Below are 27,120 nucleotides of genomic sequence, written 5' to 3'. Positions count from 1 at the left end.
ACCTCAAACAGGACACAATTATACGAACAATCGTCTCTAAAATGTAACTGTTAGTAATCTCTTTTCTTCTTTGAGAAACTGCGTGCTCACTAGTTTAGTTTTATGCACAGAAATAATTGTTAATAATGTTTCTGCTGTGGTGTGCACATCACCACAAAATCTTGCCGACATGCACCAAGATTTTCATCATTATCTTCTATATGGTGTGTGCAACATCATTAAACACACCAGTGTGCAAGGATTCCTCTAACAATATCCCTTGAAGGCGGCATGATGTTACCTAGTTGCTGTCAATATCCCTTAAAGGCGGCTTGTTGACCACTGAATGTAAGCACCTTTAAGGGAACCTTTAGAGACACCTTAGGTGCTGGCGTACTGTAATGACAAACACATTAGAGGCCAGGGAACTCCTTTAAAATCAATGTCACTGTGTGTTGTGCATGTAGACATCATCACACTTCGGCGGCAGGTAAGTTGTGTGAATCCTTTATTAAAAAAGTGCAGGTCGGAACACATCCGTTTAAGATCACAGCTAACGGCCATCTGCCGCACACATTCTTGATTCCTCCCCACCATTCCACCCACTCAGTTTTTTAATCAAGTCGCATGTAAGGCACACGCTATAAATACCACACATCCCTTCCCTTTAATAACAACAAATATATGCAACAAAATTAGGTTTAAGCACAATAATTACAGATCATAAATATACATATTTCTTTAAATGTCTAACACAAAATCCCGATACTTCTTTGGCAATCCTACCACCCTTCCCCTAAGCATAGCCACCAGAGGCAATTCCTCTTGGTTATTAACACAAGAGGGGTCCGACACTTGACCCTTTATTTCTTGGGCTGGTGACAGCTCATTTCGAATGACTAAATGTGTGGAACTTGAAGAATACCCTCGTAGATCATGCCTCCTCGATTGTTCTTGTATTGTTTGCAGATGTTCATCATCTCTCTCCACCTCTGGCCATAACCATTCAAAATCAGCACAAGATTTTTCCCATACATTCATACCACAACACTTCACCTTGTCACTGCACTTGGCCAATTTACCACAATCCCATATCTTCCCATCACTCAACAACGCTGAACACCTAAACATTTTTTTTTACTTGAAGTGGATCAGAGAATTTGCTGTCCCCCTTCAGTGTTTTACACATCAATTTCACTTTGACCCAATCTCCTGGCTTAAGTTTGATTTCCATAACCTTATGAATATGATCATTATATTCCCTCTGTGCCTCCTGTGCTTTCAGAATATTGCTTTTGACCATGGCAGGGGACCACTTACTCTGAATCTTAAGTTTGAACCACGCTCTGTTATCTGTAGTGTACGGCTCTCTACCCCTTAGTATTTTGAATGGACTATACCCTGTAACAGTCGGTGTGATTCTATAAGCCCAAATCATGCATGTGAGTTCCTTTTCCCAATGCTTCCTGCACCAATGGCTGCTTGAATAGAACCCATTATCACATGGTTGAAGCGCTCCACAGCACCATTCCCTGCTGGATGGTAGACAAGGTATGTTTTTTCTTAATCCCATTCCTGGATAGAAACTCCTTCCATTTCTCAGACACAAATTGAGGCCCATTGTCATTCAAGATATATCTGGGTATGCCCTCTCTCAAAAACACACCCAATACTAACAAAATCACAGAGGATGAGTCACTCTTCTCACACACTTTGTATTCAGGCCACTTAGAATAAAGACTAACAGTACAATCACATGCTTGGAATCACCATAGTTGCTATCTGCAGAGTTAGATATAGAACCTAAAATGTCAATTGCTACATCCTCCCACGTACTCTCTGGGCACAAACTCACACCTAAAGCTGGTCTAAATACTTTTAATGACTTGTCCGCATTAGCACACACCACACAATTCCGCACCACCCTTTCAACATCTGTTTCCATACCAGGCTACCAATATGACATTTTCACTCTTTTCTTTGACTTGACAATTCCCAGGTGACCATCAATAATTATTTCAAGACTTTTCCCTCAAAGCACTTCAGGTGGTACCATTTTCTACCTTCTCATGAGGAAATTGTCATCATTAATGGTCAATTCATTCCTGACCTCCCACCATTTGACAAGATCTTGGGTCAGTTTATTCTTACAAGGCCAACCACTACGGACATACCCCATAATCTCTTGCAAAACCTCATCACTGTTGTAAGCAGAAATCCATTCCATCTCATTAACGGCATCTCTCTCCAAGTTGGCCAGATCATCATCTACAATATCGGCAATGGCGACACTATACTCATTCCACTCACATTCTTCAGTTGCTTGGAAAGGTAGTGGAGAACGGCTCAAGTAATCAGCCACCTTATTTCTTATACTGGGAAGATATTCCATCTCATAAACATAATCCAAAAATCGTAATGACAATCTAGCTATGCGGGCGTAGCCTTTGTAATTCATTGGGAAGTTAAAACTTTCACCAAATGTGTATGATCCGTCCTCAACACAAATTCCCATCCCCAAAGGTAGTGCCTAAATTTCTTCATACCCCAAACTGGCGCCAGCATTTCTTTTTCAATAACTGAGAATTTCTCTTCTTAAGGGGACAAGGCATGTGAGGCAATAGCAATGACACTTTCAGACCCTTTTTTTGACACTTGTGGAAGCACTACCCCAAGGCCTTTCCCACTACTGTCAACCCTGAGTATACTCTTCTGTTGGTTGTCAAATCCTTGCAGGGAAAGAGCTGAACAAATTTCCCTTTTGATTTGCTAAAAATCCTTATTCAGCTCAGCATTCCACACAAATTCCTGTATCTCTTTTACCAACTGTCTCAACAGGCAAGTCTTAGTGGAAAAATGTTCTATGAATCTTGCATAGAATTCAATTAAACCCAAAAAGGATCTAACATCATCTTTAGAATTTGGAGCAGGAGCATCTTTAATCGCAGATAAGATACTTTCCTTTGAAAGAATACCCTGTTTACTCACTACATGACCCAGATACGTAACGGATTCTTTAGCAATCTTGCACTTACTTAATTCTGCCGTAAGCCCATTCTTTGCAAGCCTTCCCATAACCAACAACAGCCTGGTGTCATGTTCACACTTATCGTTCCCCATGATGAGTATGTCATCTTGGAAATAAGTGACACCTGCAATGTCACTTAACATCCTGTGCATAAGTCATTGAAACACGGCTGCAGCAGAAGCTAAACCGAATGGCATGCAAACAAGTCTATAACACCCAAAAGGTGTTATAAATGATGTCAATTTTTAACTTGACGGATGTAAACAGATTAGATGGTACGCCGACTTGAGATCCATAGTAGAAAACCATTGACACCCCTTCGATTTAGTTAATAACCCCTCAATCTTGGGTAGGGGAAACTTATCAACTACAATACACTCGTTAAGCCCCCTCAAATCCACACAGAGCCTAATCTGCCCATTGGCCTTACGAGCCACAACTAAGGGTGCTAACCATTCCGCACTTTCAATGGGCTCTATTATACCATCTTTTTCCAATTTTTCTAATTTCTTTATGACAGCGTCCTTCACACTTAAAGGAATGTTCCTTACTTTGTGGGGAAACAGGAGTAACCCCTTCTTTAACTACAATTTTGTCCTTAAACTTCAACAGTTCACCCACTTTTCCTAAAAACACTTGCAGGAATTTTTCCAATAACTCAATCTTTAGGACTTTACCCGGTTCTTCCAAGGATAGTACTTGTGTGACACTATTAGGATTTAAGACGACTCCCAATGCTCCCTGGTCCTTTTATCCTTAGACAGAAGGTCCTTTCTCTGCCACCAACAAAGTATCTGGTGCCCTCCTGCGTTTGAACTCGAACATCAAATCCACGGAACCCACCATAGGAATCTTTTCTCCCATAAAAGTAACTGGCTGTATGCACGAGGGTGATAAAACCCTTCCATACAAATTAGCAAACTTCTCGTTCCAAACATCACTACAGATAATAGTGAACGGTGACCCAGAATCAGCAACCACTTGTATCAGAACTCCTCCAATTTTTATATCACAAACAGGCTTACTCTGCAGCTCATTGGTATTTAAAATGAAATTGTCTATACTTAGAACGCAATCACCATTTTCTAACTCAGACTCCTTCAACATGGCATTCTTGTTCCACCTCCACACACTTTACCATAGACTCATTCGTCCTTTTTTTACACACCTTGGCGAAATGCCCTAACACACCAGAAACAGCACATTTTGACTTGGTCGCTGGGCAGCACTTGTCTCTTGCGTAATGTCCCTTGTTGCCACATCTATAACAGATAACCTTCCCTTGCTAACTCTTCTTTATGCCCAGTTTATGCGCAGTAACTTCGATACTGGTAATTTTTTTTCCTTCATGTATCACCTTGCACACCACGTCACTGTCCTCTCCGTTACTTAAAGCTGCTTAAGCATAGCATTTAGAAAGCTATGCCTTCTTAACAACAGGGATAATTTCATTCAAGGGAGCGTCTGCACATACCCAAAGTTTCTCTTGTACCCCAGTATTATTAGAATGCATTATAATTTGATCCCAGATCAGTTCATCATGTAACTGCCTGAACCTGCATGTAATTGCCAATTTGTTTAGGGACAGATACGTAATCTTCCACAGCCTCATCTTTGCCTTGCTTGCTTTGAAACAAAATTGTATCTGACCAAAGCAGCACATGCAACCGGTTGGTAATGTGTGTCTTAGTCTTCCAATGCATGCCTGAAGACATCTGAACCCTCACGCGCTCTCTGTTTTTTTCCATCTGAGTGAACGCTCTCTGTCTTTAAGGACCCAGAAAATGTAAAAGAATGTGTTTTTTCCTAACACTGGTGAACACTTCTTCGCTCTCATCTTCAATTGCAGCTATATAATAAAAAAAAATAGCCTTTCCAATCACCCCATTTCATGTTAGGTTTCCCTGCTTTAGGAAGGAAGGGAACAGGAGGGGTGAGCAAAAATGCCTGCGCACACATGCTCACAATAAATAAACACATTTCCTTGCTCTTGGACTGTGCATATCTTTATATTATGCACAATATAGTGGAAGTGCACAAAAAAAAAATTAAAAAATTCAAGGCAACAATTGATGTGCAATTTAAAAAACACGAAATAAGAAAAATTCTATTGCTGTACAACTCAATAGAGAAAAAAATAGTTTTAATTCTATAAATAATGACTAAAATCTCCTATTTAATTCAAATCCAGTTGTTACGATCGTAAAATATCCATCCAATATGGCGGTACGTGCCTTAAAACGTTGCCGTGTTAAATGCCTGACTCAAATATGGCCGCCGCATCTAAAGTCCTGCCGTCATTACAATTGTCAAATCCATCCAATATGGCGGTACGTGCTGCAACACGTCACCGAGTCCAGTGCCTGTGCCTAAATATGGCCACCGCAGCTAAAATCCCACCGTTAATTGCCTGATCCAGCGGCTGGAGCAACGTCACAAAATGATGTGCAATAACAACAGCAAAAGTACTTGAATGGCTTCCTACTGGAAATACTGAGCCTCTGCAAGCTGCCTGACAGGGAGACGAAGGCCAACCACCGGTCCCAGACCTGCTCTACATCCACTCTGTAGTACAGCTCAAGCGCTCCACAGCGCTAACGTGGATCCAAAGTTTCTCTGCTCGTCGCCATATTTATGTAGAAATCATCACGCTTCGGCAGCAGGTAAGTTGTGTGAATCCTTTATTAAAAAAGAGCAGGTCGGAACACATCCTTTTAAGATCACAGCTAACAGCCATCTGCCACACACATTCTCGATTTCTCCCCACCATTCCAGCCACTCAGTTCTTTAATCAAGTTGCGTGCAAGTGTAAGGCACGCGATATAAATCCCACAGTGCAGCAACATGATGCGAGGTGCGCCAGTGTCAGATAGAGAATCCTGGATTCTCGTGAAAGTGCACACCGCTCTCGAGCCACGACGAATTGCAAGCTTGTGCACTTAGAATCCTTGAGTCTCATAAATATACACACCGCTCCATGGGGCACAACAAACCGTAAACTCACGTATGTACACTTTTCCCTCAACAAACAGTAACTCCCGCATGCACGGTTTTCACTGTTGTCTTCACTGCAATATTCCCACGGTCAACAAGATTAACTCGCTACAACAACAAAAAGTCTGAAAAACATACTAAGTAGTAATGTTGCCGCAACCCAAAACTTAACTGGTTCCACGCTCTGATTCACTCCATGCACACAAAATGGGTTTTTACAGTATCTTAAAATTTTAAACTTGTGGAATATATGTTGATCGCTAACTTGAGAGACGCTATCTTGACTCTAAATTAACAAAACAGAGTGGCATCATCTGGATCCAGTGGATAATTCCCAAGCCATTGTAGCCAATTTATGTTGTGTCAGCCTAATAAATTACTCTCCAATGATGTGTCATTTTGAATACGAGTTAATAGAGCAATATGTTTAGGGACAGCTTCCACGGAGCGTAGTCAACTGACATTCCCTGGAATGTCACCTCAGGACATCATAACTAAACATTCTGTTCTTAGCAACCCGGAAGCCAAAAGATGAACAGAGACTCACTAACATTTTATTGCATGACATAACAGAGGGGCAGACCTCACAGCACTGAAAAATGACTTTGGGAAGTTTTTCATTACAAGGACATACGTAAAAAACATAAAAAGTACATGTCCTGCCTTTTTCTTACATGGCACCCTGTCCAATGGGCTAACTAGGACCTACCTTAGGGGTGAGTGATATGTAACAAAAGGGGAGTTTAAGACTTGGTAGGAGGTTTTAAATGCTAACTCGAGGTGGTAGTGAAACTGCACACACAGGCTCTGCAGTGGCAGCCCTGAGTCATGTTTACAGGGCTACTTAAGTGGGCGGCACAGTCAGTGCTGCAAGCCCACTAGTGGCATTTAATTTACAGGCCCTAAGTACATGATCTGTCACTTTACAAGGGACTTACAGGTAAATTAAATACGCCAATTGTGGATACAGCAATGTTACCAGGTTTAGGAGAGAAGCACATGCACTTTAGCACCGGATAGCAGTGGTAAAGTGCTCAGAGTCCTAAGGCAAACAAAAAGATACAGCACAAAACAGGAGGTAAAAGGCAAAACGTCTGGGGTAAGACCACCCTAAGAATGCCAGGTCTAACACCCGCCATTACTAAGGTAGTGTTCACATGTCATCAGACTTTTTTTTATCTCACTAACATAATTCTAATGATTATCAGAGTGCTCTGAACTTAGAAAAGAGTACATTTACATTCATCAATTTCTATTATAATGTATTTAGAAACTTGAGCAGAGACCTGGTAATACTCACCATAGAGACGAGAACACTTCTGGGTTTTTTGTGGAGGCAGGATGCAGCTGTCGAAGAGAAGCGCTAGACATAGCTAAGTAGATGGTGTCAAAGGCAGTAGAAAAGAGGGAAGGAAGGGATTTCGGTGCAAATGGTTCTTCAGCATTCTACGGAATGTAAGTTGCAGGGCAGCAGAAGTATGATTAAAGTGAACTATATTGCTGGATCATTTGGTTAGAGTATGCATACAAATATATCAGAATTAGGTTCTCCCTCACTCTGCTCTTGAACGCATGGAAAGACAAGTCTAGTCTAATCTCTTTTGGAAGGTATTTCATATTCTGGGTGTACATGCCAAAAAGAAGCTGTTTGAGGTAGAGGTTTTCACATATCTAGTTGGTATGGGGCTGAGCTAGTGGGAAGCATTCTTTAGCGGCCAAGGGTCTCGAGTTTTAACTAGATATATTTGGGTGAATTCAGTTTTATGGCGTGAAAAATATTGCTCAGTTAAAGATGTATCATATTTTCATGGGAAACCTTGTGAATTGTGAGAGTTCTCGGAAATGTACTCATATGTCATAGTGCCAGAGATCTACCTGTCTGCTGAATATAGAACATAATTGATGGGGAGGTAGTGCGACAGGCTGGCGAGCTGGCTGGTAAAGATATTACACAGTCCAGGTGGAAGATGTCTAGGGTTTCAATAGCTTGTTTAAGATCCTGCTTGTGGATTAGGAGTTTTATTGATCGAGTATTCTCAACTAATGGTAAGGTATACTAACAGAATATTGTGGATGAAATATCATGGTACAAAAATATAATTGCCAAATTATTGATTACCAAAAATATCATGAAGATAAATATATACAGGTAAGTAGATGATCACTATATTTAACATGTCACATGAAAGTACATTGCCAATATATGACTTCAAGGTATACAATGTGGAGTTAGGAATAGTTAATCCATACTTCCCTTCATGATATTCTGGTTCTCGATATTCAGGCCATGATATTTTTGCATCACAATGTTTCTCTTGATATTCTTACATACAACTGGTAATCAGTGCTTTTGGCGTTGGCTCTGATGTGTAGATCCAAGTTAAGCCTGTTGTCAAGTGTGGTAGCCAGACATGTCCATGTGCTATAACCTGTGGGAAGGCATGTGTGGTAGAGGACCACAACAGACTCAAGGAGTTAAAATTGGTATTTGCAAAGGTAAGTCTTTAGGAGTTTGCAGAATTTCAACTGGTGAAGCTCTGTATTAATAACTAAAGGCAGATGGTTCAAAGGAAGAGCGTTCCAGGCAGGAGAAGAGTGACCTCCCAAGTGTGCTCTCCAGAACCTAGAGCAGAAAGCAGATTATAGTGTAGCATTCTGGAAGGTTTGTAGCTCGCAAACAGCTGAAAGATATTATTGGAAGTTGGAAGAGATTTGATGACAGCCTTATGGCAGAAACATAATACTTTGAAAAGGCAGAGCTTTTAAACTGGGAACCAATGTAGATTGTTAAAATAAGTTATAATTCGGCCCTGTTGAGGGATATCTGGTTGTCTGATAGAATATCAATGACAAAATTATTGTATAGACAGAATATTGGTTCAAAAATATCGAGGAGTAAAATATTGAGTAGGTAGGTGCAAATAGGTAAGTATAGATTTACTATTCTGAATTCCACATCTGCGTAACTTGAAGATATATATGTATATATATTATCTACTGGTGGTCGCCAATAGGTAGTTATAGTTAGGACCTAGTTTCCATAGCAAAAGGGTTTTTTGATGTGCCTATATCTTTGCTACTCTTTGACGAATTTTCCCAAAATTTTCCCCAAAAAAGTGTCAAGTTGGGTCTTGTTGTGCATGAAACTTTTTGGGATGATCCGTCAAGCAAGGACCGAGAAAAAGGGCAAGGTCAAAAAAGTGCGTTTCACAGTTAATTCCCATAGACTCTTTAGAAATGCCTGCAGCCCGAACCACTGGACGGAATTACACCAGATTTGGCAAAAAGGTAGCTTTTGGTCCGTAGATCACCCTTTTTTTATTTGGTGTAAATCTATTCAGTAGAGTTTGAGATATTAAAGGGAAAGGGCATTTGTATATCTAGGGCTGTGGATCCAGAGAAATCTCCTGCTGAGATCTAATTGGCTACCAGCACTTCGAACAAGAAGTGTTGGCAGCCATTTTGGAACTCTGCTTCAGCCGAGTCCCCAAAGAAAACATAACAAAAAGAAAAGGGTCAGGGTATATATACTCTAACTCCCTAGCCTTGGACCCCGCAAGGTTTAAAACATTTTTTTTTAAATCACACAAAATTTGCGGCTGGATCTGTGGATTTTGCTGAGATTAAAAAAACACAATGCGGTCTCCTGAATTTCTCTGTTAAGTTGGCCCTGGGTGGGTCAGGTTCTGGGGGCATTTTGGGCAAAACTACCAAGGGGGTGCACATGCCCCCCCCTCTAGGGCTTTCAGAAGACCCAGGGCCACCACCTCCCCAGGGCTATGGTTATTAAGCAAACAGGGTGGCCGCACGGACTCCCCACAGCCCCAGGACCAGCATTTCCCCAGGGCTACAACAATAATAAAGTAATAGAGGGGTCCTGTGGTCCTCCCTGAGCCCCGGGGACCGCCACCACCGCCATCGGTGTTCCAAATGATTTTAGGAGGGTGCCCGTCACGGACCCCGAGGCCTGCTGACCACCACCTCCACAGGGCAAGATTGAAAAAAGGAAGGGGGGGCATGTGGCCCCCATCTTGGAGCTATACATGTCCCTGGGGACTGTTACCCCCAGGGGTTGGCTCCTGGTGCCTCCAGCTCCCACCAAGCAAAAGCAAATACTCGGCTTTCAGCAAGTGAAAGCTTTAAAAATGCTCCTGCTTACTGAAAGCGGAGTCTCATCTCTTTCCCTGCATGGTAACATGCAGGCAGGGAAAGAGAGGCAAACATTGCTCCCGCATTCAAGAAGCTGCAATTTGCAGCAGCTCCATGTGTGCTAGAGCAATGCTTGCTCCTGCAGTAGAAAGGAGCCAGTGGGACTGCGGGGGTCTTGAGGCTCCCCCCCATGGTCCCAATAAATCTATACTGGGTGCCCTGGGTGGGGCTAAGGCATCCAGGATGACGTGGTTGAGCCCCAGAGGATGGGGTCCCCAGGGCCAAAATAATAAAAATGGCCCTTGGGTGGTGGTGGTCCCCAGGAACGGGGGGTGGTGGTCCCCGGGGCCTTAGTTAAAGTAGCCCCAGGGAGGTGGTGGTCCTAGGCCATTCATTTTATAGGAGGTGGTGATCCCTGGGGTGTGGGTGGGTTCTTGTGGCCCCCCATCAATTTATTTAAAGTAGCCTTGGGGAGGTGGTGATTCCCAAGGGGCCCTTGCGGCCCCCCATATAGTTATTAATTGTAGCCCCGGGGAGGTGGTGGTCCCTGGCCTGGGAGGTTCATGTGGGCCCCCAAATATTTTTAGTAAGTCGCTGTGGGGAGGTGGTGGTCCCTGGGAGCTGAGAGGGGTCTGCATGGCTGCCATATATTTATTAAATGTAGCCCCAGGGAGGTGGTGGTCCCTGGGGCTCAGGAGGGTCTGTGTAACCCCCCCTATGTATTTTTAGTTGGTAGCCCCTGGGAGGTGGTCGTCCCTGGGGTCTGCACGCCCCCCTTAACTATTTTTTATTTGTTGTCCCAGGGATGAAACGGTCCTTGGGTTCTGGTTGGAGCCCACTTGCCCACCCCAACAATTTTTTTAGGTAGCCTGGGGGAAGTGATGGTCCCCAGGGCCTTGGGGAGGGACCGTCTGGCCCCCAACAATTTTTATTTGGTAGCCGCAGGGAGGTGGTGTTTCTCAGGGCCTGGGGCGATCTGCATGTCCCTGGCAATTGTTTTTAAGGTAACCCCGGGGAGGTGTGTGTGGCATGGGGTTGTGTGGTTATAGGGGGTTGGCCGCAGGGCCTGGCTGCAGGCCAGGCCCTGTAGCCAACCCCCGCTGCATGTGGCCCAATGCCTTGCGTCACTTGGGTTGGGGGTTATTAAAAAAGATTGCTTCACAGCAATCACAAAAAAGCAATCACAGACATGGTGTTCTGCTGAGCCCAGTGGGTCACCGTCCCTGTGATGGCTGCGATTCCTTATGGGTCGTAAATTGCATACATTGCATCATTAATATTGATGAGATAGGTTTTTTTGCAACCCACTACGAATCCCAGATGAAGCTCTAAAGGGATTCGTACATTTGAATTAGCAATTTCCTGATTGCAATTCATCAGTCGCTAATACAGACGTTCGTACATGTGGCCCATAGACTCTTGCAAGGTGGGTAAACCGATTTTATCAGATGCTGGGGGTCTGTCTATAAAGTATGAGAAATTTCAGTGCATTTTTGTAATCAAGATGAATATTTACTGCCATGTGCTTTGCTTCCCAGAGGGGATGTATTATCCAGGGGGATATAATAGATTATTAGATTATTTTAGATATATAGATTATCTCAAGATATTTATGGGAAGGGATAGGCTTCTCAGTGAGTCACAGGCAGACACAATCAGCCAACATCAGATACACAGGCCCAGATTTACTAACACTTTGTGTCAAGATTGTGCCACAAAAGAGATACAAACTGGTGCAAAGTGTTGAATTAATTTGCTCTAGAAAGTATCCCTGACGCAAAGTAGTGCTATGTACTACTTTATACTACTTTTGAGTCAAGGGTGTATACCATTGGCAGTACATGGGTGTTCCCCTGCAACTAGCCATGGGTTTTGACACAAATCTCACTAATATTGTACGACAAGGATTTTTTAAAACAACTTCCAGCACGAGGCAGGCATGACAAAGTACAAACGTTTTCTAGCTTCTCTAAACCTTTTACAACTTTCCATATGTGCTGTACAAGACTGCACAAATAAAAACTTGGAAAAGTATGTCTAAGCACAGCATTTTGTACTGGAGGGGTAAACTCAGCGCTGCAATATAGTGCAGGGGTGAGGGTGTGCAGCAAGGTGCCCCGCAGCCAAAAGGCTGCCAGCAGAGGGTTAGAGAGAAACAGCACCACATCTTAGTAAAAATGGCGCTGTTCTGCCCTTTCCCTTTAAAGCAATGCAGTGCAAAAATCTGGTGTGGGGAGGGGGGTAGCGACGAATTTTAGTAAATCTGCCATTTAGATTTACATTCCTACAAAAGCAGGCATTATTAGTGGTAGTAGCAGTGGACCATGGGAATCCAAATTCAATCACAGGCAGCCAGAGTGAGACATAGGCAGTGCCAGTCAGTCACAGACTGCGGAATGGAGCAAACGTCAGCCACTCATTCACAAGCAGCAAGGGTCAATTAGGGCCACAAGTTAGCACATCCAGTCTGAGTGAGTGGCAGACAATAGAACAGATACAAGCTGTCACCTCCAGTCAAGGGTAACCATGGAAAGGAACGTGGATAGCAGCCACGGGTAGTCATAGGAACTTAAATCATTGGCAGCAAGTCCTCGTCAGCAAGTGGCATTTCCATGCAATCCCACGTAACTACAGGCATCGGGAGACAGCCAAAATCAATGACAAGCAACGCGAATTAATTACAAGCAGGAACAAGAGTCCAAAGTCAGCAACAAGCTACTAGAGTCAGCAAAGGTGCGGCATTAGCAGTCATAATCAAATACAGACACAGACAAAAAGAACAGTGAGTCACATGTCAAGAAAGGCAGTCACAGGCATGCAGCCACAATAACCAAAAGGAAGCTGGAGTAAGCACAATTTAGGCACCAGGCTCCTATTCTTTCAGCTTTGTGCATCAGCTTGCTTTGTTCACATGCAGCTATGTGTATAGCTGTTAGTTACTCACAAAATGATTCCTGTCAAGCATAAATAGTTTTACCACTGTGTAATGTTCTGCCACATGTGCATAGAATTACAAAGTGGTAAACTCTGCCCAAGGGGACGTGACTGAAAAGAAGAAAACGTGTATTACTTGTCAGCTTGTGAACGTCCGCAAACTCTGATGCCTTCCACCCTGGTCACCATCAGAGCTTTACTCAAGCTAGAGCTGGAGTAACCCCCCGTCCATGGTAAGAAGGGAACAGGCCACCCCAAACTTGGTTGGGATGTATAGGATGGAGGAAAATGTTTTCCCTTTAGAGAAAAAAACATTAACAAAAATATACATTTGCACACCGAGCAGCCTTTCAACTGTGTGAATTGTATCCTATATGCAATTATGCGTCGAGGAAATAACAGCCTTTGAAACGACCTAAGGGGGGGGGGGCAAAACTCTCACATTTCACTCGGGAAATTAGGAGCTGTATCTGAACAGCTGTAATGTTTCCATTACCAAAATGCTATGCTTTGTAAGAAATAAACAGAAAGAGTCAAGCATGAGTCACTCAGCAGAGGCAGTTGGTGCAGAAGGGAGAGGCCATTGCTTGAAGCACTTTGCATCGCAGGGCACTGCTGAGGAACTGAGCGGATGGAAAGAAACACAACTGCACTGCGATACAAGAGACACTACAGGATGAACCCAAAAGAGAGTCTGGCGTCCGCAACTTCGGCGTTCTAAGGTGAAGAACGCCGAAGTCAGAATGAGCCCCTCAGTCTCGGCATTGCTCGACATCCTGTGATTCTGAGAAAATCAGTTAATCACCCCGCGCTTAAGAAAATGAACGACAACATGTGTAATGTAACTTGTGCTCACGTAAAGATCCCCAATGCCTTCCGTCGGGTCCAGTTTGTGCTGTTTAAAAAGGCAAAAAAAGAAGAAAGAGTACCTAATTCACAGATGACGGACACTAATTAATATAAATCAAACTGTACTTCATCCTTGCTCCACACAAAGACCAGTCAGTGACGACATTACACAAGCTGCCTAATTAGAAGACAGTAAAGAAAAGTGATAATGGTGCCAGTGGATGGGAGGAAATGGGTGGGCTAAAAGACCCTTTTAAGAGCTTAGTTACAACAGATCATGCAGGCTCGACCTAAAAATGGTATGATGCTGATCTGAACCCCTGCACTGGTGCACAGACAGGCTGCCTAGTGTAACACACAACCTTTACACAATGGTACAGAGGTGTGTGTCTGCTGTTTAGCATAGGATTTGTACTGAAAGTATGCCTATCAATTACAAAATCCTACTCGTTGACAAATTTCTAAACATTCCACACATTGAAGGTGTGCTGTACAGTTCAGCACACATGCGATGAGTTTTATGTTTGGAGAAGAGAAAAGATTTCTCATTGATTGTGCTTGCTTCAAGGTGGTGTAATTTCTTGACGCAAAGCCCAGTCTGGCTATCTCAGTAGAGAGGGTGCAAAAAACTATGGGTGCTTCAGCTGATACATCCAAGTTACATTGAAATTATGCCTGCAAAGTCATATTTACCTTCTGATGTTCAGCCTCAGTTTTCAGTATTCTCTGTTTGCTACCTCTCACATGTATCACCTCCTCCCAGACTTAAGGACACTTACCTGTCTGCCCTCCATACATGTTCGTTTGAAAGGTTCATCATCACTTTGCATACATTTCATGGCTTTTTATACATTTCATGGCTGTTAAATATGTTTAACCGACCTCTGCTCACCACCCACTCATGACATCCACTCTATTTTGTATTACTAATAACTGATCACCTTGCTTAACAAACACCCCTGGCCATTGTTTACTACCCACTCCTGACTTCCGCTCCTCACCCATTCACAACACTGCTTACTCCCCAGACTTAGGGCCTGATTTAGATTTTGGCGGTCACACCGCCAAGCGGTGTCGCCGGCAGACCCGAGAAGACCGTCAAGTTGACGGTGTTCCACCTACCGTATTTAGATGCTACAGCTCTGCAAGAGGTGTACTGGTGGCAGTTCATTGACGGAGGGAGGACATCATGGAACCCAATGGACAATGCCTGACGCTATGGAAAAGAGCTGAGTGACACACACACTGTTCCTTAGCCATATGTGTCCCCCAGCACTACACATTACACCACATAATGCTCCTATTCATTGCCATTTCCACATAACACATTCATGCTGAAAACAACCATTGACGTACAGCCACAAAACAACATACATTCACCATTGACACTGCACTGACACGTTACAACCACAACAACCCACACAACTACACACTTATCTACACATACACCCACACACAAGTGCAACTATACACATCATGACAATTACGACCACACAACACATCACCTGAATGTTGCACGCAGCAACACAACACACAACATAAACAACGATATGAAAGCCATATGCAAGTGGCACACATTCTGACATACCCACAGCACCTACTCCAGCTCCCACCCCCTCATCCAACCAATCGCATCATGTACACACATACACGTACTGGCTCACACACAACCCGCAGCACAGCTTCACAGGTACAGGTCCCCTGGCACTGTGTACACATGGACACAGTTGACAGGTGTGAATGTACTGTCATTGTGGTGCCAGCATTCATTTGCCAATGAATACTGGCACCATAATGACAGTTGTGTTTGTGTGAGATACGTGTTGTGTACCAGCGTGTCCCCATCCATGTCTGACCCACTTGTGTCCCCCCACATATGCATGTCACAGTAACTTTGAAAAGTTACTGTGACATGTATATGTCTGCAGTGGTCCCGACCTCCCATGCAGTACCCACCCAACGTTCCCTGGCAATGCGGCGAACCTAACTTTAAGTCCTTCAACAGGGGGGTCGTGTTTTCTCCAGGGTAAGAGGCAACAGTGACGGCAGGCATTGTCCAGTCATGACCAGTCAAAGACTGGGGCTGGAATGGAGAAAAAAGGTGAGTTTTACCCCTTCCCTCCCCCATCTGCCAACTCAGCCATTTGAGGTCAGAGTGCCACTTTTTTCTTGGTGGAAAGGAACATCCACATCTGCACAGCAGGAAGGGTGGCTGAGGTCCTACTGGCATCCACTTTTTCCTCTGCTGTCATCGACACAGGCGGTGTTTCTTGGTAGAGGTAGCGGTTCGATTGTTTTCTTTCATCTATGAGACAATCAACATCTAAATACAGCAGGCAGAAAGTCATGAGGGTGGACGGGTTTCCAGTCAAAAAGTCGATGGGCGGACCATTACCATAAACATCTAAATCGGTCCCATAGTGATTGTAGTAGTTTCCTTACCATAAGGGAGCAGAGAATCCTCTTCAGTGTGAAGGTGTTAGGTGATCCTCCCCAAGAGCTCTTTTTCTCCCTCTTTTGAGGTGCTGCTGGTACAGATAAAAATGTCTGGCTGAGTCCCTGTCTCCCATCACCATCTTTTCGTATGTACAGTTTAAAAAAATAATTTTTCACTTTCTGACATTGTCTTTTTCTGAAATCTCTCATGTTCAAACATCTCCTCTCTCTCATCTTTCTCTTTTACTAACGTTCTCTTCCTCCATCATTCTACGTTTCCTACCTTCTGTTCATGTTTTCTTTCCCTGTTTTCTATCTTCATTATTACACGATCTACCTTTCTCTGACAGCTCTGAAGAATGGCGACGTGCGGTTGGTTGGGGGCAGCCAGCCAAATGAAGGCCGTGTGGAAGTTTACTACAGCAATGAATGGGGCACGGTGTGCGATGACAACTGGGACATGACAGATGCCAATGTAGTCTGCTGGCAGCTGGGTTTTGTGAACGCTACACAGGCCGTGACGGGAGCAAGATATGGGCAAGGTAAGTGAAGAAGCAAAAGGTAGAGGAGGACAGCATTCAAAGGTAAGAGTGTTGTGATTAAACAAGATGAAGTGTAGGGCTATACCAAGAGTGAAAGATTCTGAATATACTCAAGTGTTGATTGAGCCTAGGACTTATCAGGAGATGAGTTAGTCCAGAAATTACTTCTGTTCAATACCAGGGGTTCAGTTTGTTTGGGATTTTCCAAACGCTGAGGCAAGCATGGCTTTGTCTCACACCAGAGAGAGCCTTATATGATCATGAACTCAGTTAGTCTGACATGTTTCAGGAGTTGTCTGAGCTTGGATGTTATCAGAAGGTGATGAGTAGCCGTTATCAAGATCTGAATATGTAAATAAGATTTGTATAAGAAGATCAAGGAATATGGGCTTTTTGCAGAGCTGGGTATCAAAGGGAAGTGTACATCTGTAGTTCTATGAGGAGTAAGTAAATCTGGGTACATAAAGAGGGAAGAGTGTCCCGGTATTATCATGAGCTCAGTGAGTATGAGTTAAGAAATGTTCAGTTTTTATCAAAAGCTTGGTGAGTGGACTATCTCAAATGCCAAATGAGTCAAATGTTTATCAAGAGTTGAATGTGCATGAGAAGAGCAGGTTTGGGCATTATGAAACATTGAGTGAGTGGGCAATACCTAAACTAATGTGTTAGGACTTTATAAGGACCAAAATGACTCTGGGCATTGTAAAGAGTTGGGACCTTTATAGACATTATCAAGAGGGGGAGTTCTTATAGCACTATCAAGAGCTGGGACCTCTGAACATTAGCAAGAAGTGAGATTACTAAGATATTAGCAGGAGTTGTGTAGTTTTTTACTTTATCCAGAGTTGAATGAGCCTGGGCTTTGCCAAGAGCTGGATGAATGTGGCACATATTCCACATATCAGTAACTGAATGGGGGTAGACTTCCACAACAGCCAAATAAATCTGAATAATCTCATTCACTGATTGAGTTTGGGTTTATGTGATATTCTCTACTTAGCTTTTAATGTTATGTCATTCTATAAGACATTTGTATGTTGTGCTCTATGTTTATTGTTCTATCTTGCAGAGATTCCGGTAGTGGCATTTACCATAGTCAGAGGTTGTTTGTCCCTGTGGCTGAGGAGTTAGTATACAAACGTTACCTAGTGGTCAGCACCCTCCACAATTAGTCCCCAAAGTTAATAGTGCGCAGAGGTGCTCATTCTTCCAGTACCAGCCCCCGAAGGTACCTCTGCATGCAATTCTGCAGCAAAGTCAAATTTAGCACGGGTGAGAGAACCCTCTTTCCAGTATTCATGTTTTACAATCATAACAGTGCAATTATCAATACCTGTGTCCCTCTTTATTCAATTTATACAGAGCAAATTTAGAAGCTCACATCATGTATGGTGATCATCCTAGACCCAGTTCTATTTTACAATAAAATCATTCCCCTACCTCCCTATCATGTATACAAACACATATCGAGTACAACAGTCTTGGAACAAACAATAGTTTAGTGGTTTGAACTTGCATACCATTGGAAAATGCCTTGATTCTCACATGTTTAATTCAAGCTGGTATAAAAAGATCACCTTACACTTCAATTTCATGTGGTCTGTTATTGCAGTAGTTGAGAAAATATATTTACTTTTTGAATGATTGATATTCAGGACATTCTAGCTATATGGAGAGATTGAGGTATTCCTTACGTAAAGGGTTATCCAGATAAAATCCTACCAGATGATGGTGAACAATTAACTTTGAGGGGAATGGAGAAATAGCTAAGATAAAGAGAAATGATAAAATATAAAGATGTGCTCTTTATAATCCAGAGATAAATGCGTTAGTTAAGAAACTTAAATTAAAAGATTGCATTCAATTGACTCATTGCATTGGTCTGAGAAAGTAGAGTTGCAGGTTCATGCTGCGGTATAGCAGTTGTTTTGCTACCGCATGCCACTTTTGATAACACTCCATTTGAACAGTTTGAAATCAGAAATTATATGTGATATGGAGTATGGTATAAGAGGAGCACCACTGAAGTGAAGATATAAGTCTGTGACTTGGTAAAATTCAGGGTCCCTGTAGGATAAAATGACTGGTCGACTTTTACTACACGTTTGGCTTTGATTAAATTATTTAGAAATGCTGTAAAACAAAGGGCGGGCCGTGTGAAATCATGTGCCTTTCTACAAGGAGAATGATAGTTGTAATGGAGAAAAGGTGGTGATCATTTTGATACCGATTTGGGAACAGACGTAATATTGACATTGGTATGAAGTCTTCAGATGGGGAGGGAAGGCAAAAATGACCATCCAAGAATTCAACGTATCTTAAAGGCTTGTAATGGAATGAAACTAAAACTGTCCATTAAACCCTTAATTCTCCAAGACTTTGTTTGAGAGAGAATTTTATTTTGTCTAAGCCAGTTCTTCTATAGGTAAAATGGTTTGTACAAATAATTTGCTCAATTATGTTTCATGTTGTGTTTTGGTTATTTGATGAGTGGAAGTGAGATTTGTGACAGTGACAATTACCAAAGTAGCAAACAATCGGAGTATGTGAAACAAGTGGCTGAGGCAGCATGCCACATGTGAAACTGGTGAAACCAAACATTGCTCATCATTATTAACAGCAAGTTCCGTTATAGCTGCGCGCTGAACTCTTTGTGCCATTATTTTCTCGATGCGTGTTGATTATCAAATCAAGCGAGACCTATCCCACTCGGCAGCCATATTTAAGTAAGGCAAGAGTAATGTGATATTTACCAAACTTGATAGCCATCTTTAAGTCAGGCTGCTATAACAGACATTAACCCCTTCGCTGCCAGGCCTTTTCCCCCAGGTGCCAAGCCTTTTTTTTGGCTATTTGGGGCAGTTTGTGCTTAGGCCCTTATAACTTTTTGTCCACTTAAGCTACCCACGCCAAATTTGTGTCCTTCTTTTCCAACATCCTAGGGATTTTGGAGGTACCCAGACTTTGTGGGTTCCCCTGAAGGAGACCAAGAAATTAACCATAATACAGCGAAAAATTCGTTTTTTTTAAAGTGGGAAAAAAGGGCTACAGCAGAAGGCTTGTGTTTTTTTTTCCCCTGAAAATGTCATCAACAAAGGGTTTGCGGTGCTAAAATCACCATCTTCTCAGCTTTCAGGAACAGGCAGACTTGAGTCAGAAAACCCAATTTTCAACACAATGTTGGCATTTTACTGGGACATACCCCATTTTTACTATTTTTTGTGCTTGCAGCCTCCTTTCACTTAGTGACAGAAATGGGTGTGAAACCAATGCTGGATCCCAGAAAGCTAAACCTTTCTGAAAAGTAGAAACAATTCTGAATTCAGCAAGGTGTAATTTGTGTAGATCCTACAAGTGTTTCCTACAGAAAATAACAGCTGAAATAAAAATAAATTGAAATTTAGGTGAAAAAAACAGATTTTTTTTTCCATGTTTTACTCTGTAACGTTTTCCTGCGATGACAGAGTTTTTAAAGAAATATACCGTTTCGTCTGCTGGACTCTTCTGGTTGCGGGGATATATAGGGCTTGTAGGTTCATCAAGAACCCTAGGTACCCAGAGCCAATAAATGAGCTGCACCTTGCAATGGGTTTTCATTCTGTACCGGGTATACAGCAATTCATTTGCTGACATATAAAAAGTGAAAAATAGGTATAAAAAAAACCTTTGTATTTCCAAAATGGGCACAAGATAAGGTGATGAGATGCAGTGGTTATTTGCACATCTCTGAATTCCGGGGTGCCCATACTAGCATGTGAATTACGGGGCATTTCTCAAATAGACGTCTTTTTTACACACTGTCTTACATTTGGAAGGAAAAAATGTAGAGAAAGACAAGGGGCAATAACACATGTTTTTCAATTCTGTGTTCCCCTACGTCTCCAGATAAAAACAGTACCTCACTTGCATGGGTAGGCCTAATATTCGTGACAGGAAACACAACATGGACACATCACATTTTTACATTGAAATCTGACATGTTTTTTGCAAAGTGCCTAGCTGTAGATTCTGGGCTCTAGCTCAGTCGGCACCGAGGGAAACCTACCAAGCCTGCGCATTTTTTTAAAACTAGACATCTAGGGGAATCCAAGATGGGGCGACTTGGGGGGTGCTCTGACCAGGTTCTGTCACCCAGAATCCTTTGCAAAACTGAAAGTTTGGACAAAAAAACACTTTTACTCTCATTTTGGTGACAGAAAGTTCTGGAATCTGAGATGAGCCACAAAGTTTCTTCCACCCAGCATTCCCCCAAGTCTCCCGATACAAATGGTACCTCACTTGTGTGAGTAGGCCTAGCACCCGTGACAGGGAATGCCCCAAAACACAACGTGGGCACATCACATTTTACCAAAGAAAACAGAGCTGTTTTTTGCAAAGTGCCTAGCTGTGGATTTTGGCCTCTAGGTCAGCCAGCACCTAGGGAAACCTAGCAAACCTGTACATTTTTCAAAACTAGACACCTTGGGGAATCCAAGATGGGGTGACTTGTGGGACTCTGACCAGGTTCTATTACCCAGAATCCTTTGCAAACCTCAAAATCTGGCCAAAAAACACTTTTTTCTCTCATTTCGGTGACAGAAAGTTCTGGAATCTGAGAGGAGCAACACATTTCCTTCCACGCAGCATTCCCCCAAGTCTCCCGATAAAATTGGTACCTCACTTGTGTGGGTAGGCCTAGCGCCTGTGACAGGAAATGCCCCAAAACGCAACGTGGACACATCACATTTTCCCAAAGAAAACAGAGCTGTTTTTTGCAAAGTGCCTAGCTGTGGATTTTGACCTCTAGGTCAACCAGCACCTAGGAAAACCTAGCAAATCTGCACATTTTTGAAAACTAGACACCTTGGGGAATCGAAGGTGGGGTGACTTGTGGGGCTCTAACCAAATTCTGTTACCTAGAATCCTTTGCAAACCTCCAAATTTGGCCCAAAAACACTTTTTCCTCTCATTTCGGTGACAGAAAGTTCTGGAATCTAAGAGGAGCCACAAATTTCCTTCCACCCAGGGTTCCCCCAAGTCTCCTGATAAAAATGGTACCTCACTTGTGTGGTACCATTTTATGCTGCATCGCGATCGGGCAGCAGAAATGCCTGCAGAGACATTAAAGGAAAGGAAAGGCCTTTCCTTTCACACCTCTGCTGGCCCCCTCCTCCCGAGCAGAAGAGAAATGCTTTTCAGTCAGTAGTTCCACAGCCAATTTCAGAGCAAGAGCTGATTCACGAATCTACCAAGGATAACACTCTTGCAGAAGTGAGATTAATAATAATGTTAAGCAAATCGAACCACATAAATGCTATGACAAAATTTCAACCTGATATACATAAAAGAGATCTACATATGTTCAAAAATATACAGACTGAATTGACTATTACTCCTTCTGGCATTCTTCTAAGAGGCGACAGATTAATTATACCGCATACATTGCAGAAACGCATGGGTAGTCAAGCACACACAAATCATAGAGGGATAGCAGCGACAAAATTCTGTTGCTTTAAAAAAGTGTGGTTTCCAAGACGACAATTAAGTAGAAGAGATTGTACATGCCAGCAACCATTGCCAATACCCCACGGAAGAGAGGAATGTTGAGGAACTATACATATCTAAGCTCTCAGATGTTGTATGGTCTGAGTTAGAGTGTGACTTTTATGGGCGATTGGATTCTGGACAATATCTGTTTGTTGTCATTGATGAGTACTCTAGATTTCCAATTGTAAAAATGGATTCATCCACTTCTGTGTCTGTGATACTTCCTGTCCTGGATGATATTTTCTCTATGTGAGGTATACCAAAGATATTGAAGACAGACAATGGTCCACCTTTTAATGGAAGTGAATTTTGTACATTTCCTGAATATATGAGAGTGGCACATAAAAGACTTACTCCACTTTGGCCACAGAATAATGGAATTGTAGAAAGGTTGATTGGCACTATAAATAAATCTATTCAGGAAGCCAAGTTGTCACAGATGTTTATAAGTCAAGCTCTGTGTCAGGTTTTACATGATTATAGAAACAAACTCCTCATGGATTGACAGGAAAATGTCCTTTAGAGTTGTTATTTGGGAAAGCCAGACAAACACGGTTGCTGCAGGTGCCGTTAAAATAACCTAGAGAACATGATCAAATTGCAAAGAAAGATGAGATGATGAAAGGAAAAATGAAACAGTATGTGAAATAAAGTAAAAATATTCAAGAAATAAGTTATCAGAAAAGGAAATTCACGAGTAGATTTCATCTGTCTCCACTGCAAGTAATAAGGGGATCGGCAATTGCTACACAGAATGAAAGCACAACAACAGTGAGAAACAAAGCACATTTCAAAAAGTGGATTACCCCAGTTCAAGAACAACAAAGTACAAAAGAAAGTGAAAGTGGTTGTAACTCTTTCAGAATACAGCAAGCACATCCAAAAAACCACAATGACTTATTGAACAATGCTAACTAGTTCCATGCTGAGGATGTAACGGTTACATCCTGAGCCGCAGTGGTTGTGTGCTGAGAACGTAACAATTACGTCCTCTGCACGCGTCCAGCAAATCCCTCTGCTGTTTTCAGCAGAGGGATTTGCTTTTTCTAAAAACCTCAGGACCAGGGAAAGAGCTTTCCCAACTCCCAAGGCTATTTTTAGATTTCAATGAAATGACAAGCAACACACACAGCACGCTGACAACATTTCACTGAAAACGAAAGTGAAATGACCTGATCGGCTCATTTTACTTTCACTGCCTAGGTGCTTGTGGGGCTAACTCCGCTCCCTGAGCACCTAGGCAGATGCAAGAGAGGTATCATTGGAAAGGGAAGAATCCCCCCTTTCCAATGGCACCCTTTCATAGTGGATCCCTGCTTGGGGATAACCACAGGAGGGTGATCCTCAAGCAGGGATCCACCCACTACATGCTAGGGAGGGGAGGAGCAGCCACTGGGCAAATGGTTTTGCTGCCCTTTCGATTTTGTGCCATAAACAGCCGTTCAGCCCCCCTGTGGGGCAGATGGGGCCAGAAGCACACTAGGCCCAGGGTTTATTATTTTATGTAAATTTAGGGGTGTGGCTGCCCAAAATGGGCATGCCAATGCCACCACCCCTCCTCAGACACAAACAGTCTTTCTGCCCCCGGGGAGGGGAGGGCAGAAATCCCACTAGACACCAGGGATTTTTTTAAATATAAAATAGGGGAGGGGCTGTCCACAATGGGCATGCCAATGCCCCAACCTCTCAGACCCAAATAGCCTTTTGGCCCCCGTGGGGGGCAGATGGGGAATATTACCCCCGATCTGCCCCGCAAGGGGGGCAGAAAGCCTGCTAGACACCAGGGATTTTTTTAACTCATAGAATAGGAGTGGGGGCTTCCCAAAATGGGCATGCCAAAGCCCCCACCCCTTCACTGACACAAACAGTCTATATGCCCCCCAGGGGGTCGGGTTATTACCTAAAGCCCACTAGACACCAGGGATTATTTTTTTATAAAAGAGGGGTGGGCCAACAATGGGCATGTCAATGCCCCCACATCCCCAGACAGAAATACGAACAGCCTTTCTTCCCCCCTGGGGGGGGGGGGGCATATGGAGGTTATTAACCCCGATCTTCTGCCCGGGGGGGGCAGTAAGCCTGCTCTAGACACCAGGGATTTTATTTTCTATAAAAAAGCAGTTTGGGATGCCCACAATGGGCATGTCCATGCCCCCACCAAGAAAGGGAAACAGTCTTTCTGCTCCCCAGCGGGGTAGAGGGTGTCAATTACCCCATCTGCGCCCCCAATGGGGCAAAAAGCCCACAAGACACCAGGGATTACTATTGTTGTAGGGGTGGGGTCTGCCCAGCATGGGCATGGCCATGCCCCACCTCCTCAAAAATGGGGAAACAGTCTTTCTGCTCCCCTGCGGACTAAAGAATTTCACCCCAGTGGCAAGCAAGAGGATATTTTATTTTGTTGGGTATTGTTTTTACAAATTAGGCTAGGAGAGTTTGGCTAACTCCCAGTATCATCCTACTTGAAATGGTGAACAGCTACACTTTGTGGGATTGGGTAGGCTGCCACCTGGAAAAACCTACTAGACCCAGACAATTCTAAATACTAGACATCTGGGGGAGTCCCACGCCATTTTCTTACCCACTATGCCCTGCAAACCTCAAAATGTGACTAAAATCACACGTTTTCCTTGCATTTTTGTGCCATATTCATTGGAAAGCAGAAATAAACCACACATTTTCTAACATGTAGCATTCCCCTCAGTCTCCCGATAAAAATGATACCACACTTGTGTGGGTACCCAAAGCCTAAAACCGTACTAAAAAACACTGCCCTTTTGGACCCGTTTTGGTTCCCCCTCAAACTATAGATGTTTTTGGCTCTTCCCTGCCATTGGCACTTGGCCCAACCACACAAGTGAGGTATCCAAGACCGAGGGGATTGCTGAGTGGTAGATAATTTGTGGCTCCGCTCAGATTTCAGAACTTTCCATCACAGAATTGTGAGGAAAATGTGTTTTTTAGACAAACTTTGAGGTTTGCAAGGGATTCTGGTTAAAAAATGTGGTGGAAGCTCCCAAAATCACCCCTTCCTGGATTTCCCTAGGTGTCTAGTTTTCAAACATGCAAGGGTTTGCTAGGTTTCCCTAGGTGCTGGCTTAGCTGTGGCCTAACAACCCCAACTACCCACTTTGCAAAAAAAGGTGTCAGTTTTGCATAGAAAAATTGATGTATCCATGTTATGTTTTGAGGTGTTTCCTATTGTGGGCACTAGGCTTACCCACACAAGTGAGGTACTATTTTCATCAGAAGACACAGGGCAATGCTGGGTGGAAATAAGTTTGTTAGATTTCACAACTTTCTATCACATAAATGTGAGGAAATGTGTTTTTAGTCAAAGTTTGAGGTTTGCAAGGGATAATGGGTAAAACAACCTGGTGAGAGCCACACAAGTCACCCCATCCCGGATTCCCCTAGGTGTCTAGTTTTCAAAAATGTACACGTTTGCTAGGCTTCCCTAAGAGTCAGCTGAGGTAGGGCCCAAAAACCACAGCTACCCACTTTGCAAAAAACGGGTCAGCTTTGCGTAGAAAATCTTTATGTATCCATGTTGTGTTTTAGGCCGTTTCCTGTTGTGGGCACCAGGCCTACCCACACAAGTGAGATACCATTTGTATTGGGAGACTTAAGGGAACACAGAATAGCAGAGCAAGTGATATTACCAATTGTATTTCTCTGCATTTATGCCTTTCAAATGTAAGACAATGTGTAAGAAAGAAGTAATTTGGAGAAATACCCTAATTCAGATGCTAGTATGGCACCCACAAATTCAGAAATGTGCAAATAACTCTTGCTTCTAAACTCGATATTATGTGCCCATTTCGGAAATACACTGACTTCCTTGATATCTACTTTTCACTATTTATATTTTACCATATGAATTGCTGCATACCTGGTACACAATGAAAAACCATTGCAAGGTTCAACTCAGTTATTGGCTCTGGGTACCTCAGCTTCTTGGTGAACCTACAAGCCCTATATATCCCTGCAACCATAACAGTCCAGCGGATGAAACAGTTTATTGTTTGAAAAAATCTGCCATAGTTTAAAAAAGTTACAGGTGAAACCATAGACACAAATGGCTGTTTTTTTTCAATCCAATTTCGTTATTTTGTTCTTTCAACTGTTACTTACACAAATGACCTCTTGCTGAACTCTGTCTACTCCTCAGAGATAGCTTTCCAGAATCCACTATTGGTTTCACACCCATTTCTGCCACTAAATGGCATGAGGTTGAAAGCATATAAAATAGAAAAAATGGACTGCGTCCCTGTAAAATGCCAAAACTGTGTTGAAAAATTAGTTTTTCTGACTCAAGTCTGCATGTTCCTGAAAGTTGCTGAATTTATCACCACAAACCCTTCGTTGATGCCTGCTATTTGCAGGGAAAAAAACAAATGCTTTCTTCTGAAGCATTCTTTTCCAATTTTTCCCCCCAAAACTCAAAATCTAGTTATATTTTGCCCATTTTCTCGGTCTCCTCCAGGGAATTCCACAAACCCTGGGTACCTTTAAAATCCCCAGGATGTTGGAAAGAAAGGCCACAAATTTGGCACGAATAGCTTATTTGGACAAAAAAGTTATGCTGGCCTAAGAGTAAACTACCCCAAATAGCCAAAAAAAGGCACAGTATGAGGGGGAGGAGGAATGGCCTAGTCTGGAGGTGGTGGAAGAGCTGGGCAG

The 27,120-nt window shown here is 42.9% G+C and overlaps 1 protein-coding gene across 1 annotated transcript in view; it reads left to right on the top strand.

Annotated features, from left to right (window-relative positions):
* The window catches only part of LOC138245782 (galectin-3-binding protein-like), a 122,477-nt gene that overhangs the window by 17,355 nt on the left and 78,002 nt on the right, over positions 1-27,120 (top strand). The window contains exon 3 of the mRNA XM_069199679.1: positions 16,720-16,911. Within this exon, the coding sequence (XP_069055780.1) occupies positions 16,720-16,911 (192 nt within the window). The remainder of the gene's footprint in view (positions 1-16,719; positions 16,912-27,120) is intronic.

Source organism: Pleurodeles waltl, chromosome 7 (assembly GCF_031143425.1).
Source record: "Pleurodeles waltl isolate 20211129_DDA chromosome 7, aPleWal1.hap1.20221129, whole genome shotgun sequence".
In the NCBI taxonomy this organism is placed as follows: Eukaryota; Metazoa; Chordata; class Amphibia; order Caudata; family Salamandridae; genus Pleurodeles; species Pleurodeles waltl.
The sequence above is the reverse complement of the archived record's forward strand: the minus strand, read 5'-3'. Positions and strand labels throughout refer to the sequence as shown.